This window comes from Carassius auratus, chromosome 12, assembly GCF_003368295.1.
Source record: "Carassius auratus strain Wakin chromosome 12, ASM336829v1, whole genome shotgun sequence".
Classification (NCBI taxonomy): Eukaryota; Metazoa; Chordata; class Actinopteri; order Cypriniformes; family Cyprinidae; genus Carassius; species Carassius auratus.
The window spans coordinates 2622522-2642585 of NC_039254.1; the positions used below are offsets into that span (position 1 = coordinate 2622522).

At 34.8% G+C, this 20064-nt stretch overlaps 1 protein-coding gene across 1 annotated transcript; it reads right to left on the reverse strand.

The window, feature by feature from the left end:
* Positions 1 to 875: 875 nt before the first annotated feature.
* On the reverse strand, positions 876 to 20009 carry gabrz (gamma-aminobutyric acid type A receptor subunit zeta). The gene is made up of 10 exons (XM_026276225.1): positions 19709 to 20009; positions 13777 to 13854; positions 7617 to 7717; positions 7284 to 7351; positions 6217 to 6434; positions 5767 to 5849; positions 3277 to 3414; positions 3031 to 3183; positions 2532 to 2725; positions 876 to 1524 (listed from the first exon to the last, which is right to left on the reverse strand). The coding sequence occupies exons 2-10, from the start codon at positions 13827 to 13829 to the stop codon at positions 1189 to 1191; spliced, it is 1344 nt and encodes a 447-aa protein (XP_026132010.1). The 5' UTR covers positions 13830 to 13854; positions 19709 to 20009; the 3' UTR covers positions 876 to 1188.
* Between the last annotated feature and the right edge of the window lie 55 nt (positions 20010 to 20064).

A 20064-nucleotide genomic window follows, 5' to 3' on the forward strand; every position in this document is an offset into this window, starting at 1 on the left:
TGCCATTCGCAAATTTGCACATCACTGTTTCAGTTTTGGCATTTTCACAAAAATATTCTGCTATCAAAAATACTGTAGTGCAGTTCTTAAAGGAATAGTTTCCCCAAAATGAAAATGACTCACCCTCAGGGCATCCAAGATGTGGATGATTTAGTTTCTTCATCTGAGATTTAGCAGCTGTTTGAACTCTCATTCTGATAGCACCCATTCACTGCAGAGGATGCAAGCAATGTGATGCCAAAGTTCTCCAAATCTGTTCCAGCGAAAACAAACTAATGTACATCTTATTTCGCCTGGGGATGAGAAAAAAAATCTACATATTTTCATTTTTGGGTCACCTATTCTTTTAATGGCCCAACTTTAACTTGGTCAAAGACCTTTAGATCAGATAAAAGCATTTCAATAACAATAAATAAATAAATACATACAACAATATACAGCAGAATAAATAAATGATCATGCAAATAACAGAGAATCATTCATAATCAGACTTCTATCCCTAAGAGAATATTTCCATACAACTCACACAGATAAAACACCAGGAGAAAATGAGTCAAACCAGCTTGATATTTGTTTGGCAGCTGATAACAAGACATGACTGCTGAATTTGCAAATACATACAGTAGATGCCCCAAAAACAATGCATAACTTGTGCTCATATGAATTCAGATTGTAGTTATGAACATTAGATACACATTAAGTCTTTGGTTCAGTTATGATCACTATAGCTGTCAAACATGCTGAAACGATTCTGAAGTTCAATTAATACTTCTGTCAACAGTGATTTATAAATCATGCTTTTTTTGTGCTAAAACACAAGTAATTAGACTTACATTCATGTCAATTTTTTAATTGTTGTACAGATATTGCAATTTACAGCTAGGCCGATTTTGTTGTGGATTTGAGTGAATCTAAAGCTCCATCGGAAAATGAAGGCCACATATTTCTGACACAGAGATGTAGACATGGTACAAATCTGTATATAGTCCACACTCACTCAAATCCTGCGTACCTCAAGGAATGATGCATACTTGGGTGACATGAACACAGTCAGTCATACTCAAGTTGAACTGAAATGCATGCTGACATGTAAGAGTAAAAACCCTTAGGTAAACTGTGACACAGAAAGGGACACACATACATCACTATTGACCCTCAACACACACACACGCACAGACAACAGGAGCTTTAGAAGTACAAGTAGTATGTCCAGTAGAGGAGGTTGATGACGATGAAGGACAGGGGGAAGGTCAACCTTGAGTAGTTGTCGATGTAGTGCGGGTTTTCCACTTTGCAGCAGTTCAGACAGCGCACGATTTGGCGAGCCGTCGACATGCACTTGGTGCAGCGGGTTTGTGGCTGCGAGGTATTGATGTCCTCCTTACTTTCACTGGGGGTGGGGTTGCTAGTGCTGCCCATCCGGGACAGCATCTCCTCCCGTTTACGGGCCCGCAAAGCATGACTGCCGATGGAAGTGACGATGCCGTTCATCTCATCCTCACGCTCCTGCATTTCCTGCCCATACTGATGCAATGATGAGATAAATGTGTTTGATTTATAGTTATGAATACTGCAAGGTGACGATTATAAAATTCATGGACAATTAAAAAAAAATGCTTTTGGATTTTTCTCAATATTTTTTAAAGTTCACCTCAAAATGTTAATTTGCTGAACATGTACTCACCCTCAGGCCAGACAGATATAGATTAATTTGTTTTCCCTCTGAACAGAAAGCATTAAACCACTTGCTCACCAATGGATCCTTTGCAGTTGATGGGTGCCGTCAGAATGAGAGTCCAAACAACAAATGTTTCATCAAGAAATTTTTTACTTCATCACTTAGTCGATGCTTATGGCGAAAATGTGCATCCTCTATCCGTAATATCGCTTTTTTCAGTCAAATTTGTTGTTAATTGATGGACTGGACTTGTCCAAGTCGTGTGGATTAGTCATGGATTATTGTTATGTTTTTATCAGTCATTCCCATTCACTCTAGAGGATCCATTGGTTAGCAAGTAATGCTAAATTTCTTTATATTTTGATTAAGGAACAAACTCATTTACATCTTGGAATGCTTGACAGTGAGTTCATTTTCACAAAATGTTCATTTTTGAGTGAGCTATTCCTTTAAGGTCTTAATATTCTTAATATTAAACATACATTTTTAGTTAGTTAGTGTTATTTATGTATATCAGCTCAGTTGTATTTACTAGATTCCAATATATTCAAGTCAGTATTTTGAGTAAATGGAAAGACCTTAATGTTAATGTTGAAGAGCAAAAGTAGGAGATTGCGTGTCACTGCAGTGACATTTGCACATCATATACAGTTCTCATTGAGACTTGATTCATTAAAGTACAGTATATGTAAATTAATGCAACAAAAAATGGATTAAACTGATGCAAGCTTTCATACACTGAAATGGACTGAACACAGTAAACATCTATGACAATTGTGTTGCTATAAGTAAATTTAACAAGCAGCATACATAATTTTTTATAGGCCATAATTATTTTAACAAAGACTCTCACCATATATGCATTGGCAGCGTTTGGCTGGTGTAATGTGCAGAAATGAGCAACTGCATACTCAATCAGAGCACCAAAGATGAAGCTGAAGCAGATGCCCAGATACACATCGATGGCTTTGATGAAGCAGTTGGCATTGGGTAGAGAGGTGCGGGCTCCCATCATAAGGGTGGTCATAGTTAAAACTGTGGTCACTCCTATGAGTTAAAGACAAAGAGTATTGAGTTATAAAACATTAATGAATCCAATACCCTCTTTTTTAAGTTTTACTTTGTGTGAAATAACAATACTCTAAATATGTTGATACGAAAGGTTGTTTGTTACCGTATTTTCCGGACTATAAGTCACACTTTTTTTCATAGTTTGGCTGGTCCTGCGACTCATAGTCAGGTGCGACTTATTTATCAAAATGAATTTGACATGAACCAAGAAAAATGAACCAAGAGAAAACTGGTGTTGTCCCATGTTCATGTGGTATCTAAGGATTGCTTTCTGTTTTTACCTATGCAGATGCGAGCAGGTACTGAAGATTGACTGATCCAGAATGAGACCCATGACAGGACCACCAGAGCACTGGAAGGAACGTACGTCTCCAGAATGAAATATAAAATGCTCCGCTTGAGTTTGAAGTGGAAGATCAACTTTGGGTAATTACCTGTTACATTATTAAAGAGAAAGTAAAAACATCAATACAGCACATAAAATCTCCAGTGTGTGTGTGTGTGTGTGTGTGTGTGTGTGGACATACCAGTCTCATAAACGGCTTCAGATTCAGAGGTGTAGTGATCCTCAAGGGTGTACTGAGCCAGCTGTAAATCATCAAGACCGCTAACTGACTGGTTTCCCCGTGTCCAATGGAAAACCACATCTTTCACATTATATCCCCCTGCGGAAAAAAGGATATATACTGAAGAGCCAATTATCACTACATAATGAGTAATTCCACTGCTGAGAGCTGCTATATTTCCACCAAATTACACTTATACGAGTAATAAAAGCATTCAATTACCACTAATTTTATATGCAATGCTACTAGAGCATTACGCTATGATATAGGCATTACCATAACATTAGCAATGCAGTCATTTGCAGGCCAGTGAAAGTTAATTCACGAGTTCCCTTTACGGATTACAACAGTTTTCTGATTCGGTTAGCTTGTAAAACACATCCTTGTTAGCATTTTCTGATCTTTTTGTTTTTTATCAGCTTGACAACAACAATTATACTGCTTGTTTAATCACTGTATACAGTGTATTTACAGTTTGAAAAAAACAATGATACAAGAAAATGTTTTAGCTAAATAGAATTTCATCATCTCACAAATTTAAGCAATGTGTTCTTGTAAAGTCATTATTTTGTTAAAATATAATAGTGTCTTGATCAGCTAATTATAATGGCTAATTTGATTGTTTTCATGGTGGGATTTTTGGTGAATTGTATTAAATCCAGTTACGGTTGATTTGACAAACAAACAAACTGAAATAAATAAATAAATAAAAGTATTCACCCTCAGAGTAGGAATCCACAGCAGTTAAAAAAACAAAACAAAAAAAAACCTATAGAATATTCAATACACTGTCCTTGGAAACGTCCCCATTTTCCATTTTTGAAATTTGTTTTCAAATAATGTTAATTACTTTTTTTTAATCATAAACAAAAAAAAATATTTTCTGGGTTTTAGAACTGAAAAATAAACAGCTTTATTATTGCAGCATGTTATATTCTGTTGTAATACAAAATGTGCACCTCAAGATGGCACTGTGTCACACAAAGTTTAGTGTGCAAAACAAATCTCATAAAAATAACTTGCTGCACAGATTCAATATTTTTCCTCCATCTAGATCATAAAACATTTTGAATATGTTGTCCTGATTCCACCCAGCAATTAGTTAATCAAACAAGAAGCACATACTGATTTGTGAATACTAGCTAAATAAACTTTAGTTGTGACACGGTAATAGCTTGAGTCGATAATTTAACTTTGTTTATATGTCCTGCTGAAAATTTAAATAAATAAAAATTGAATTAACATGCTGGCCAAGGCAAGTTTTTATTTTTGATTTGGTGATGGTCTACAATAGCTGGCTCATTTATCTCCTGCTGCATATTCTGTGAGTAATCCATCTAGCATTGCCAAAAAAAAAAAAACACATACAGCAGTCTCTCTGTTAAGGTAGAAGCGAGTTAAAGATCCAGCATCCAAAACACACCATATGCTGGTGACCAGTCATAATACTAGTCTTTTCAGCAGGGTAATGTCCATTCAACTGGCCAAAATCATCAAGCACATGTACTGTAACACCAGCTGACAAACCTTAAAATATTTTGATTGACTGCTTCCTTATCTTATAGTGGCTTCAGAATCAATGCAACATATCAGCATAATGCTTATGTGTCTAAATAATATGAAACCTCTTTAATATTCATACATGCCAAGGCAAAGACTCACACAGAAGTCTCAGGAGAGTGAGCATAGAGAATACCTTGTATGCAGATGAATTTTTTACAACTTAAGGGAGATTGGTGTGTCCACCTGGAGCATCCATCATTAGTGAAATGAATATTTCACAGGAACTTTACAAATTTAGAAAAAGTCTTGAAACATGCACATATTTTAAAAGTTTTATGCCTGCCACGCAGCATATGTGCACTAAATCACACTTTGGTGGGGACACCGCATTCTGTACTGCAGATTCAGGAAGAGACTAAATGAGGTCAGCTCAAAACACACCGTTCTCATTCAGACATTCACTTACTATTGCAATAACATTTATTTGCATGTAAAACGTGTAAACTGATAAAAAAATCTTCATTAATATATAGTATACAGTAAATTTACTATATAGTATTGTAAATATAGTAAAAGTATATATTAAAATTATATTAGAATATATATTTAAAATTGAGATAAATATTTTTTATATTTTTAACATAAAAAAATAACATGAAAAATAACATTTATAGTATATATTATTAAAATTAAAAGTATATTAAGCATATTTGTGTATATTGGAAAGTTATAAATAAATTTTAAACTCTGCAATGAGTCTTTCGTATTTTAGAATAACACAAAAGATGCGTTACAATATGGTGCATTTATCTATATGGTCATTCATAAAAATATAGTCATGTGTAGCCTAGGCCTATATAAATGCACTTAAGCAATTGAAAGTGAATGAAACCCACTGTAAATTGTTTTAAATCTGGCTATAGAAAAAGCACATTATTTGAGACCTACAGCTTTCAAGTTGAAGGGTGCACGTCTGTCTGTCCATGGGATATTTGGTTAGATCCATACTGCAGGCCACCGTTGTAGTAATTCTACAGAATCAGAGAGAAAAAAAAGAGTGACATGCATGAGATAATGTTGTTGCTTATATAACATTGGAAATCAGCTCACTGTCTGTGGATGCTACTTTTGAGCTTAATTTTTTATGCCAGCTGCCCATCTGTACACAAGCTTTGAGTCCCTTGCCACTGCTTCTATTCTTACCCTGTTTTCTGCTATTGTGAACTCTTCCACTTGGCCATAATTATCCCTGCCTCTTTCTAGTTGTTCCCTTAAACCCTAATCACTCCATCAATCCTCTCTAGTCAGTCCTTTAACAGTGAACACTTTCCTCAACCTTTCACAAGACCCCAGCAGTGTCTGACTGTAGAGCAGATCCGGTGAATGACACCTCAGTACCTCAGGGCATACAGCACAGTTCCGTTGGGGAATATCCGGATCAGTCTGTTTTCGACAGTGATGTCATGCAGGAAAGATTTCTTGGAATCCACAATGAACGTATCAGGGACCCAAAGGAGCTCTACCAGTCTCCCATCCAGACTCAAGCTCTTATTGCCATCAAAACACAAGCGTTCATCTGTCCAGCGCTGACGAAGAAAGATGGTGGCTGTGTAATCCTGGGGAGGTTCAAGAGAGATGCTTATTTCAGCCATGAGCACCACAAGCTTAGATTTTACATCATACACTCAGCTTATACAACTCAAGATCAAACAGTCTCTTTGAAATATGGGTCAATGATGTGACTCTCAGTTTTATCTACTCAGATTTTTAAAAAGATACATTAAAATTAGTGCTGTCAAATGATTAATCATGATTAATCACATCCAGAATCCAAGTTACCCCATCTTTGAACTTTTGCCATCTGGCCGGTACTTCAGAGCCGCAAATACCAGGACCGTCAGGCATAAAAACAGTTTTTGTGGGGCTTAAAAACTATAACTTACATTTTTTTAATATAATATTATACTCTTTAATTATATTATATTATATTATATTATATTATATTATATTATATTATATTATATTATATTATATTATATTATATTATATTATATTATATTATAAATGTTAACACATAAATTTACATAATTCAAATCTAAAAATAATTATAATAATTGTTGTGTTTTTAAAGTATAAGGAAAATATTTTATTACTTGATTACCAGGAGATCAAGTTATGATATTTTAAGTACAATATTACAAGGTCAACATAAAAAAAATCTTAAAACACATGAAAGCAACATGAATATTAAAATGATATTTCTAATAAGTTAGCACTTTTCATCATAAACTAATTTTTTATTACAATTTCTTCTTTTCATCTCCTCAAGATACAAATAAAGATTTTCTCATTATGCCTTCTTATTAGTTGTATACGCTTTAAAGTAAACATTTACAGAAACATTGAATATTTTGTGATACCTTAGTTTAATATTTGGATACTTGTGGTGTGTAAGAGTATCATACCATGTTGATTTCTGATATGGTGTCTATGCTGGCGATATCCAGACTCATTCCGATAGTAACAGGCCCATCTAAAAAAACAAAACACAACAACAACATGCACTGCATTTACTACAGAGTGACAACACTGCTAACAGAGAAAGACAGCAGAAAAGAGTTCTTAATTTACATGTGTTACAAGATTGGACTGCATCAACTCAAGCCCGGAGCGTTTCCACTGAGTTTACATTTGTTTTAATTGTAGTTGTTGTTGATGATAGGACTTTAATAGAAGAAAAAAAATCCACTTATGCAAGATAATAGTTTGATTAAATGTAAAAGCTTTGATCGCCGTACTGCCAAAGAATGGCCTAAGGTACTTGTTGTATCCCTTCATCAGTTTCTGAATGGTGGGAGGCAAGATCTCCTCTGTGCTGGCGACACAGCCATCCATGCTCCTGTAAAAACAGCAGAACACAAAACATACAAATACACACACATTAAGCCCTTAAGTCAGTGCAGAAAAGCAGAAAGTCAATGTTACTTCCACCGAGCCAAGGCATGTTTTAATCATGTGGTCTTAATTGCCAATAATTTATGACCTAGATTTGAAACACTGTGTATTTTTAGGCTTCATCTTTTTTCTCATTAAAACACTGCTGCCGACTGTTGCATGTGCGTTTTGAACATCCTCAGCGATAGTAGAAGCGACTGTGTTCTTTCCCGCAGAGCGAAGCCTCTGTTTCTACAGTGTAAAAGGCCCATGAGCTTCAGATATTATTCAGCTTCAAAGTAACAACCGCACAGAGCACAGCAGCACATGTAGGAAATAGTTCAAGAGACGTCTGAAGAAAAAAACCTGCTTGGTTGACACTATACAATAACCTTATAAATATTCTAGAATGAACAGAAACAAGTACTGTGGGCCAAGCACTGCAGGAGGTGGATTTTTACTGTGGCAGATCTCTTCCGTCCTTCTTTAGCTCGCTCAGACATCACCCAATACAATATTCATCTTCTTCTATAAATACATACTGTCAGGTCCAAAAGCGTACATGGGATGTCTGAGATACAAAATTGACATAAATAGAAAGTTTAGGGAGTAACAATGAAACAATTAGAGCAATAAAACATTCTGATGTAAAATGAATTGGAAATATTTAAGTTTGAGCAGCAGTTTTAGATCTCTAATCAAAGTAGACTGTAGACTTATATGTGACTGATTTATGCAATGTGTTTGCTTTCACTGAATCTCAAGATGCTCTTTGGATCATTCACAAATTATACTGAAACAATCAATTATCAGATTTCACAAACATGTGGTGCTGCAGTCATCAAAATAAAAGATGCAAATCAAATGTTAGAACCTTATGAAATTCATGTTAATTTTGCTCACAATATACAGTACTCAAAAGTCATACAGTATTTTTTTTTTATTATAAATGAATACTTTTTTCAGCAAGAATACATTAAATGGATAAAAAGTGATGGTAAAGATGTTTATAATGGTACTATTAAAGATCTCTGTTTCAAATAAATGATGTTTTTTGAACATCATAAAAAGGTGTCACTGCTTCCACACAAATATTAAGCAGCACAACTGTTTTCAGCATTGAAAATAATATGAAAGAAATAAGAAATTTGAATAATAAGAAGAAATGTCTTAATAAGCTTCATCTTATTAGAATAATTTCCGAAGAATCATGTGACACTGAAAACTGCTGAAAAATCTTAATTCATTAATTAATTTATAATGTCATATTATTTATTAATAAATATTATAATAATATTTCACAATGCTGCTATTTTTTTACTGTATTTTTGCAGCCATAGTGAACATAAAGAGCATTATTTTTACTGACCCCGAAATATAATTTGTGAAATAAATAAATTAATTAAAAGGAATCAGAAAAAAAAAACATTCTGTATAGGCTATTAACTTAAACCTAAAATATAAACATGATTTGCCAGAAACACTTCAAATGCACCTGTATCAGTTATGAGACATTTTTTCTGACATTTTCACCCATATTATGTACAGAATTATGCATGATAAAAATGCACACACACACTTGTATGAAGAAAAAAGACTGGGAAAGATCAAAAGAGGGGAAGTGAGACAGATGGTGAGAGAGTGTGAGAGACACAGAGAGAGTTTGGAAGACAGACGGAGAGCTCTAGGTCATTGACATGATGGCTCTATTATTACTTTCATTAAACTGTTACTAAAATCTAAAATAAATTAATAAATTAAACAAGAAGCGAACCATGCATGTCACTGCCTCCTACATTACCCCCTATAAACACATAAGGCTGTTGGAAAACATTTTTCACCTCTCAGACACATCTGATTGTGTTCTGCATCACTGCAAACTTGGTCCAGAAAAGATTTTCTACATGATGTATAGCTATTTTCACTGGTAAGCACAGCTAGCATTTCAGAATGTCTGTTTTTTAGGATGCTTTTCCAGATGAAGTCTGACTCCACATGCCACACGATAAAGCTGAAGTGTGCAATTTTTTGATGTTATGATATTTTCTCCTATCTCAGCTTAATAAGCAGAGACAGCTAAAAGTAAGCCATTTGTAGGTTATAACTCTATGTCTCTGTGGTTTAGCAAAACATTGTTCTGTTTGTTTAAGCATCCTGACACAGAAACACTGGCTCAGCCAATGACGTGACTTTGGGGGTGGGACTATCTGACAATCTGACAAATGGCAAACAGTCATTATTTTCGCAATATTCTTTGCAATTCTGAGACTAGTATGACACTAGTGGCACAGAAATTACACACTTAAGCTTGGTCGTCGATGCTAGTCAGAAAATCATGATGGAGTTTTACCTTTGGCTGTTCAGTAATTCTATAAAAGAATTTAGTATTTAGAATACAGGTAAAAAAAAAGAAAGCCATATCATCAAAGCAATGCTATTTGTGTTGTTTCATTTTAAGCTGTGTGAATTTTAAATCAAACAAAATTCTTCTAAATGGAACTGGATACAAATAAAAAGAGTCATTATGTGCCAGACTTGTCTATTTAGTAAGATTAGACATTTTTAGTGTTGGGAGGCAACACATTGTTTGCTGCCCCCTTTAGGCTGAAGTCCAGTCATGCGTGAATGAGTGCTGGGTTATTGGTCTGTGAATGCTGGGTAGACAGTTTTTTCTCTGCTAATTTGGACATACTCTCTCTCTCTCATGATGATCCATGATAACAGTTCAAAGACTCGGTGAAACAAGAGCCATTTCTTTCTGACATGTCAGAGTCATAATGATTTGTATCAGCGATTCATCTGCAACATGTACAGTATAGGCTACGATTTGTATGAGCCAAGAACTTGAATTTAACTCATAGTGTGAAAATTAAGTATGTTTACAAATGTTACAAGTAAACCTAGTGGAAATATGTTTTACAAGTTGGTTTTAATAACTAGCATTAGGATTTATTAAGATTAGGGCTGTTGTTTTTTTTGCCAAGTGATATAAACAGTATTGTTTAATTTAAAAACTTTCAATTAAATATAAATTGATTCTCATTTCACAGAAAACTGCAAAATATGATGTAGAGTCTACATCATATTTTGCAGTTTTCTGAGACACACAATTAATTTGATAAATACGATTAATAAATCTTTAATAAAAAATAAAAAACATCATAATTGGCAGTAAGTTTTCTGCATGAAAAAAATGGCAGGGTGTCTAGGATGTTTTTTTAACCTTTATGCATTTTCTTTGTTATTTCTGAGCCAACCTTGAGACTAAATCCAGCCACGTCTCTGGTGTTTAGGCTGACTGACGTGTTGTGTATGGAGAAAAAGCTCTCCTAGCAGGACTGTCTCCCCAACTGTTTCTGCTCTGGACCGCAGAGACAGTTTCTCAAGCTTGTATCAACTCCATCTCCCCGTCTACACACATCAGTGGTCATTTGAGATATGAGCCCCAACATCGCAACCTCTCTCTCTCTTCAAAGTATCTGGGAGACCTTGTCCAGCACTGAAATATTAAACAACCCCAGAAAGTTTGTGCAGAAAATAATTTAAGTTTCAATGTTTTTTAACTGATAGAAACTGTCTGAAACAGCAATAAACCAAATAAATAAATAAATATGCAAGAAAGCTTGCCGGGCAATGTGTTTATTGAAATTAGTGATTTAAGAGTAATGATGAACTAATTATATTCAGCACTCTGATCTCTTCATGTGGTTTGGATCTAGTCTGGTTTACCCAGAAGTGTGTGCCAAAGAAATGAATGCTTACTGTACTGCGGGTTCATGCATTAAATATGTCTTTTAAAATAGATCATTCAGCTGTGATTCTCATCTACAAAACAGCCCTACACTATATTTCTACAGATCTCTGCCAACTGACCTATAAAATAAAACTTTAATCATGGGGAGTTTTCGTTGAAATAACTTTTAAAAGGGTCATATTATAAATATTTTTCTCTAAGGTCCAATTATAATGTTAGTACATTTTCCGTGCCAAATAACATTTTTTTTTTTTTTTTTGTTCATTTCAGCCTCTCACCAAATCTTGAAACTTAACAGGCATGTGAAACACAAGTTTTCTTTGCCAAATCCTAAACCCTCTAACAGTATTGCCATGTCTGCTTACTATTAGCGACTTTGAGCTTGTTTTTCATAAAGTCACTAACAAATTTGGGCAGTGGCAGATTGCATTTTACAGGCTTATTTTTCCAAAATACACAAGGGTGTTCAAGAGAGAGTGAGTGAGAGAGGAATGAGAGAGAGAGAAACAGTCATTGAATTGGGTTGACCAGTCATATATGTGACATGTTTTTATTATTTATGTATATAGTAAATGCAGTTTAGAATTATTTTATGTTTAATGCTTTCACTTTATCCCAGCTAAGAAGGAACATTCTCAGCTAATGTTTGGCAAGGTACTCTCAAAGTATGAACAAACGCTCCTCCGGTAATGTTGATAGAAGGGTCGATAAGAGTTATGGTTTTTACTAATGTTCTTAAAATGTTAGCACAAAAATTATAGTTATGTTATGCATCGTCTAAGGAATTTTTTATTACTAAAAACTTTTAGCTGGATGTTCTTATAACGTTATTTAAATGTTACTTGTTTCAGAATGTTAAGAGAACATTCAAAGTAAAAAAAAATTTGCAAACCTATAAAATGGAATGTTCCCTTAACGGTCACATTTTGTTTTTGCCCTACATATAATATCACACATAATCTCTGCAAATAATTGAGGTTGCCTAGTGTTGCAAAAAACTAATTTGCATGACCTCAATGGACCAAATTTGGCCCAACATACTTCATCGAAAAAAAATGTTTCTTTGTTAGTTTTTTGCTGGAAAGTGAGTTAAGTTCTGAAAGTTACAGTATGATTTCACAGTACCTCAAGGTCTTTTATCTCAAAAGATCAAGGAACATTTTTATCGTATGGCCCTTTAAAATCCACCTAAACACTAATAGGTCTATATATGGACCTCAAACCAGTAGTTTTAGATTTCAACAAATAAAAACATTACAAGTCCCTTTGCAAGATTAAGCCTTCATCCTTATCTTCTAAGCTCTAAGAACCAAAAAATGACGTATGGCTCTTGTTGTGGTTTGTTATGTGATGGAAGCTGAATTCCTGGCCAAACTATATGTACACCCACTAAAGTCTACCAGTTTGCCAGAAAGAGAGACTAGAGATTGGAGGGGAAAGGAGGACAGGAAGAGGGTGGGGGAAGCAGATGGTGAGGTGAATTGATGTTGGCACACTTCCTCAACATCCTCCTTTGATCTTTTGAGTCATTCTGACCAGGTCCTACATCTTCCCATCAAATTTCAAAGGTCAGGCCAGAATACCAGCATCGACGATGAGATGCATATCTCATTAAATGGAATCTGCCTGAACTCTCATTGAACATGGCTGAGCGGTGGCCGTTCCAGTAAATCGACGTGCCTTGTCTCTACACTGTCACCAGTAATCGCGTTAGCATAGCAGCTACTGTACTGCTGCATGGAAAGATAAGCTTCCAGAGAGGAGACACGATATGAGGGCTGTTATTTCGATTCTGTAACCCATACATTGACTCCGACAGTCTCATTCAGGCTCACTCAAAGGATTAGCTATAATTCCATCCTTCCTTTCACCAAGCCCACATATTCTGGTGTGAATGGATACTTAAGGCATATAGTCTTTTATTTGTTGCCAAAAGAGTAAAACCTAAATTATAACCAGCTTGTCATCTCGGAGAAGACGTCAGTCTGAGAGCTTATCACCCAGGAGAACTTGTTGACAAAAATGGGTTTTCCGCCTCAGCTTTCCTGCGAGCGTTGAGAAGCGCCGTGTTTATCAACTCTACAAAGTCACTACAGAAGTGAATGCACATCCTACACTCTACAAGTTTTTGAGACACAAATAAATTAAGGGGGAACTACACAAAAGCCATAAACAGTGTAGAATGCAGTCATATTCAGCTAGCCATATGGCAGTAATGAGTGTAGGGATAGCAAAAGTGTGTTCATTATAAGCCACCAGGAGTTTCTTACCTGCTGATGAAAAGGAGGAGGAGCAAAGAGCCCACAGAGCTGCACAAATGCATGGCTGCTTGAGCGTTTAGCGTCTGACTGAGAAATGAGAGACAAAGTATGGAGAGATTATGTAGAGATTCAACAGATTTGTACACAGAGATTAAGCATTACTGACAAATTTCGCAGTTAGAACAAGGACTCAGCATTTTAGCTTGATCCAGGCAAAATTTGGGCAGGTTATATCAACCCAGTCTAGGGACTGTTTTGTGACAGATACCACTAACTTACATTTTTAAGGTCATACCCTTAAAAACAAAGGCTTAATACTGCTCATAACATATTTTAAGATACATTTTAACCAATGGAGATAGGAAAATATATGGAAAAGGATTTTCAATTTTGAAACTTTGATACATTCTGAAATCTTTAACCTCAGACCTGTATGTATAAATGTAACCTTTGGAAATGTGCACTCTGATGTATAATCCCAGAGCAACGAGTGAAATAATCCCTTAAAAATGTTTTAATGTTGGAATCCAGTTCACTCTCACAACAGATTTACTGATGGTGACATAAAACTCGATATAAACTGTGCATATTTCCAGGGAATTATGTAAAACCTCTTTAGCTTATGTGATCCCCAACTACACAAAGACGACAAGATACAACAGTATAAGCAGTATTTAGGGTTTACAATTATTCTCAATACCCTCATTCTATTTGGCTTGTAAATAACGCAGCTTTTAGCTGGCCCTATATTTCAGAGCTACTTTTTTATCTTCTTGATGTCTATTTTGAGCCTTGATAGGCAAAAATAGTCTGTGATTCTTTGCTCAGTCTTCCAGCACCACTTCAATCTGTGTGCAGCTGTGACGATGAGTTTGAGACAACAGACGTCTGCCCTGAAGCCTGTGTTCATAAAACACACAATGTGCTGGAAGAAGCAAAAATACTTAAATTTTCGATCGCATGGATAGTGCTATTGAAAGAAGTCTAGGTATATTAATATCATCATGGATTCATCATGTAGACATGACCAAACAAACACAAAACTGTTGTAGCTAGCATGGAAAAAAATCTGTTGACCCAGATTAACATGTTAATAATGTTTTAAACAAACCATCACAAACAAAAAATGTATTGAGATGTTCTTCCATTGTCTACCAGTGCTATTACATCCAGATTGCTCCACATACATTTTATTAATTTATTTTTACTTTAACACTCCTGTCTCTTTTCTACTCATCAGCTCTTCATGATGGATTGTGATGGAGACAGGTAGCAGAATAAGTACCACTGTTCCTGAAAATGGTAAAGCAAGTTACCCCAAGTGCATTCTGTATTTCTTGTTGTAAGTCAAACTGAGGTACAAATTACAGAAAATGTTTTAAAGAGATATTTTAACTCCAAATAATGTCAATCCAAACCTGCATGACTTATGTTCTTCTGAGGAACAAAAAATAGGTTTTCTAAAAAAAACATTTTGAATTGTTTAATAGAAGTCAATGAGGTCCACACAGAAGAAATGCTCTTAAAATATCTTCTTTTATATTCCACAGAAGAAAGAAACTCATACAGGTTTGGAACATCATGAAGATGAGTAAATGATGACAGACTTATTTTTAGGTGAACGATCCCTTTAATTTTTGTAAGCACAAGTTGACATCCTCACTTGGAGAAAATCTTGATGTTTTCTGATTTATTTGTACCTGCATGCATGAAAAGTGCAGTCTTCCCACACACTTATTCTTCTCTCCATTGCAAAAGCTGCTCTCTTCTCTCTCGTTCCAAGCAGTTTGTGAGTCAGTGACTGCTCGGAGGATCCAGATCTTAAGACTGAGGTGTCACTCATTTAGAGTGACAGATGACATCTTCCATGAGGTTTGGACCATGATGGAGAACCCCACGGGAAGGGTAGACTGGACATATTTAGTAACCTTTCCAGGAAACCCCAGAAGGCCTGAAGCTGGGAATGCTGTGGTGGTCATGGGTTCTGTGTCTCCAGTACAGTGCTCTGCCCTATTGACTTTCTAATCTAAGCCTAATGTACACTACCATTCCAATGTTTGGGATCAGTAAGATAAAAATATATATCAGGGCCGTGCACAGACCTTTTGAGGGGCATGTGCTGAAACTGAAAAAGCCCCCCCCCCCCCCTTTTTATATCAAGATTATTTAGTAAGCCTGCATAAAAGGAAGAAATGGTCACATCTTCATGACAAATTCAATAACACAAAATAATAGTCTCAAAAGCTTTAGATTTATTCACGATTAATAACAACCATAATAATAATATTAGATAATTAGATAATATAGATAAACAGGGTTTTAAGGGCTTCTTCAAACGTAATACAACAGCAACCTTCTGTGACCCATGTATCTGGCAAAAATTTGATACTGTGGTGGACCAGGGATGTTGCTCTCTTGAAGGTCTCTTATTCACTACACTTTCCCTAAAATAAGCCAGCAATGAAAAAATACATAAAAATAGTGTGAAAAGTACAGTTGCTGTGAAAAGCATTTCTGAAGGATCATGTGACACTGAAGAGTACTGAACTGGAGTAATGATGCTGAAAATTCAGCTTTGATCACAAAAATAAAATCACATTTTAAAATATATTCAAATAGAAAACAGCATTTAAAATTGTAAAAATATTACACAATATTACTGATTTTGCTGTATTTTGGATCAAATAAATGAAGCCTTGGAATGAATCATGAATTACATTCTGCATGATAAAATATAAAGATTTCAGTGATCTGATTCAGTGAGAGATATTTATTTACCCTTCGCAAAACTGTTCAGCTCAGCTGTTGTCTACTGTGCGGCTGCTGTGGAACTTCAGTTGATTCGATGAATATAGAGGGGGCGGAGTTATCAGCTTACTGACCGCTTGAAGATCGAATTAGATTTACACAAGCTCGTTTTAAGAACTTTAATTTGGTAAAACAGACAGACAGGCGTAAAGGTGACCAATAGCATTGATAAAAAAAAAAAAATAAATAATAATAAATAAAAAACACCACCAAAAAAAGGGCACTTCGGAGTGTAAGGGCAAAAAGGGCATGTGCTCTGCACAGGTTGAGCCCTACCTGTGCACGTGCCTGATATATATATATATATGTTTTGAATCTATTAAAAAAAGGGTAATACAGACTTAATCTCACAATTCATACTTTTTTCTCACAACTCAGAATTCTAGAGGAAAAATCCATAATTGCAAGATATAAACCCAGAATTCTTTTTTTTGTTCTTGCAAATTTAAATTTACATCTCACAATTCAGCCTTTATCCTAATTCTAAGTTTGCATCTTGGAATTCTGCCTTTTTTCCTTCAGAATGTTTCACAATATTGTCTTTTTACTCAGAATTCCGAGTTTATATCTTTACAGTCTTAATTATTAGATAAAATATCACAATTGCCTTTTTTTTCATTTCTTTCAAGGTTCCATTCCTATACTCTCCAAGGCTGGAAAACCCCAACTGTTTTCTATTTTAAAATATTTTAAAATCTAATTCATTCCTGTGATGGCAAAGTTGAATTTTCAGCAATCACTTTTCCAGTCTTCAGTGTCACATGATCCTTCATGAATAATTTAAACATGCTGAACTTTTGCACAAGAAACATTGCTTATCATTATCAACGCTGAAAACTTTTTTCTTTTTTTTTGGTTAAAACTGTGCCTCATTTTTTCTATTCTTTAAAGAACAGAAACTTTCAAAAGAACGGCATTTGTTTAAAATATAAACTCTTAGTAACATTAAAATGTCCTTACTGTCATATTTAATTTTCGTATCTTTGCTGAATAAAAGTATTCTCTATTTTCCTCCAAAAAATATCTTACTGTCTCCTTTTCACTTTTGAATGGTAGTATAATTAGGAGACCTGAGGGCTGGTCTGACAGTGCTAATTTGGGGAAGTTGTGGCCTTATGGATAGAGAGATGGACTTGTAACCTAAATGTTGTGGGTTCAGGGTCTGTCAGGGATTGTAGTCTCAGGTCTGTCAGGGATTGTAGGTGGGGGAGTAAATATCCAGAACTCTCTCCACCCTTAATACCACACTTGAGCAAGGCATTGAACCCCGAACTACCTGGGCACCACAGCACTGGCTGCCCACTGCTCCAGGTGTGTTTTGTGTGTGTTTGTTCACTAGTCACTGTTGTGTGTGTGCACTTGGATGTGTTAAATGCAGTGCACAAATTCCAAGTATGGGACACCATACTTGGCCACATGTTACATCCTTTCTTTTTCTTCCTTTTTAAGCTATATCCATCTACAAAGCAAGGAGCCCCAGCTATTTTTTATTGCTCACCTTCTTGCTATATTGACTTCAAACACCAGATATATATCTCAGCGAGAATCTAGGTCAGTGAATGACTGATTTTGCTTCTCGCAATGGCAAGGTCCAATTACTGTTCTTTGACTAACTTAAAAATATCTCCACGAGAACCTTCTGAATTAATCATGAAAGCAAAACAGAAGCATAATGTGAACCATTTTATTTTATAAAGCCTTTATTGGCCATATAATTTACTAAAAAAAAACATCTGTTTATTTTTTGCTGTTTATTTGTGTGTATGATGTAACAGTGAAATCATCTCATCTCATCAGAATATTGTAAATAATTAAAGATGGATGTGGAGGGGGGGGGGTGTACAGGGTAAATAGTATCATCCTGCCTTTGATAAAGAGTATCTGGCATCTCATGGCACCCAAGATAAACAGATTTCAACAGAACTGATCATTTACCAACAGAGAACATGAGACCATGAAAACCAATGGAGAGCTTAGTCTTAAGCCCTCAGCTAATCAGGAGATGGAAATCTGCACAATTTCTCATAGTTTTTTAGGCCACAGTTTACAGTAATGGATAGCAACAAACAGCTAAATGGATCACTAGCAATAAGCCTTCATGTCACTTGAGGACATCAATGTAATCTCAATTCAAGGGATTTCATGTAACTCTGTGTCTTCTTAATCTGTTAAGACACAGTATTCTTTCCAGTGAACATAACTTTTGGATGTTAATAAGGCAATCTATGAGTGTCATATTTTTTCTGGAATCTACATGCAAGCAAAAGGCAAAACAGACACATATTATTTCACTTATAATGCACCTATAGTTTTAATGCAATCTTTAGTATTTTCAAACCATACCTGTCAAATTATATATATATATATATATATATATATATATATATATATATATATATATATATATATACGTACATACATATATATATATATATATATATATATATATATATATATATATATATATATACATATATCTACATATACATATATATATATATATATATATATATATATATATATATATATATATACATACATATATATATATATATATATATATATATATATATATATATATATATATATATATATATATTCAAAACCAATTGCATGTACTGTGATGCTCAAATTATTAATTCAGCCTAACCCAAAGTTTTACTATAAAAACTATAAAACATTACTATGAACTGATATTTTTATTAATTATAATTTATACTAAGATTTAGAGTAAAAATAAAGCATGGTCATATTTGTTGTGACCCTTGAACTTAGTTCAAGACTGAAAGGGTTAAATTTGATCTGTCACAGTGGAACAGTTTTAAACACAAACAAAATATACATTCAAACTATTCACATTAGTTAAAAAACGCAATTTTCATTTATCATAGCAACACAAACCATCCTCTGTAATACAAAAGAAGCTGGTTTCAAACTGTTTAGCGTCTTAACAGTTTTCAAAATCGAATGATTTGAACAACAAACATTCTTTCGCTTTTTTAGTAAACGATATGTTAAACATAACCGTGCAATCTATCTTACAGACCCAGCTTTGCATGTTTTCACATGTCAGAATATTGAATTGAAATTCATAAACGTACATTATATCACATATGACTCACTGCGTACTTACATTTACAGCCGGGCAATCGTTTGCATTTCCCAAACGCTTAGAATATCGAATCACTCATCTACATATGTTGTATCGGTTGTAAGTCCGAGCCATTTAGTTCTTTGAAAAGAAAAAAAAAACGTGACTTTCAGCGGTTTTCAGTGCGCTGGAATCCGTCAGTGATGCGCAACTACTTCACAGCAGTCCCTCTAAACTACTGGTTGCATCCCAAGCACACATTCTGCGCTGTGCTCATAGGAGAAGAACCTGTCAGAGATGATTCAGTGGTGATTGGAGGGAACAGACTTGGAAAGTAGCATCTCACATGTTTGGAAAATATACACTGAATCGCAGTGGCATGTAATTATCACATATGC

What these genes read in the sequence shown, in the direction of transcription:
- gabrz (XM_026276225.1), bottom strand. Translation starts at nt 13,829, where the DNA reads ATGCATTTGTGCAGCTCTGTGGGCTCTTTGCTCCTCCTCCTTTTCATC. An exon ending in ACCTGCTCGCATCTGCATAG is followed by an intron (nt 2,726 to 3,030) that starts GTAAAAACAGAA and finishes TTTAACTCATAG; the next exon opens with GAGTGACCACAGTTTTAACT. An exon ending in ACGCTGCCAATGCATATATG is followed by an intron (nt 1,525 to 2,531) that starts GTGAGAGTCTTT and finishes TCATTGCATCAG; the next exon opens with TATGGGCAGGAAATGCAGGA.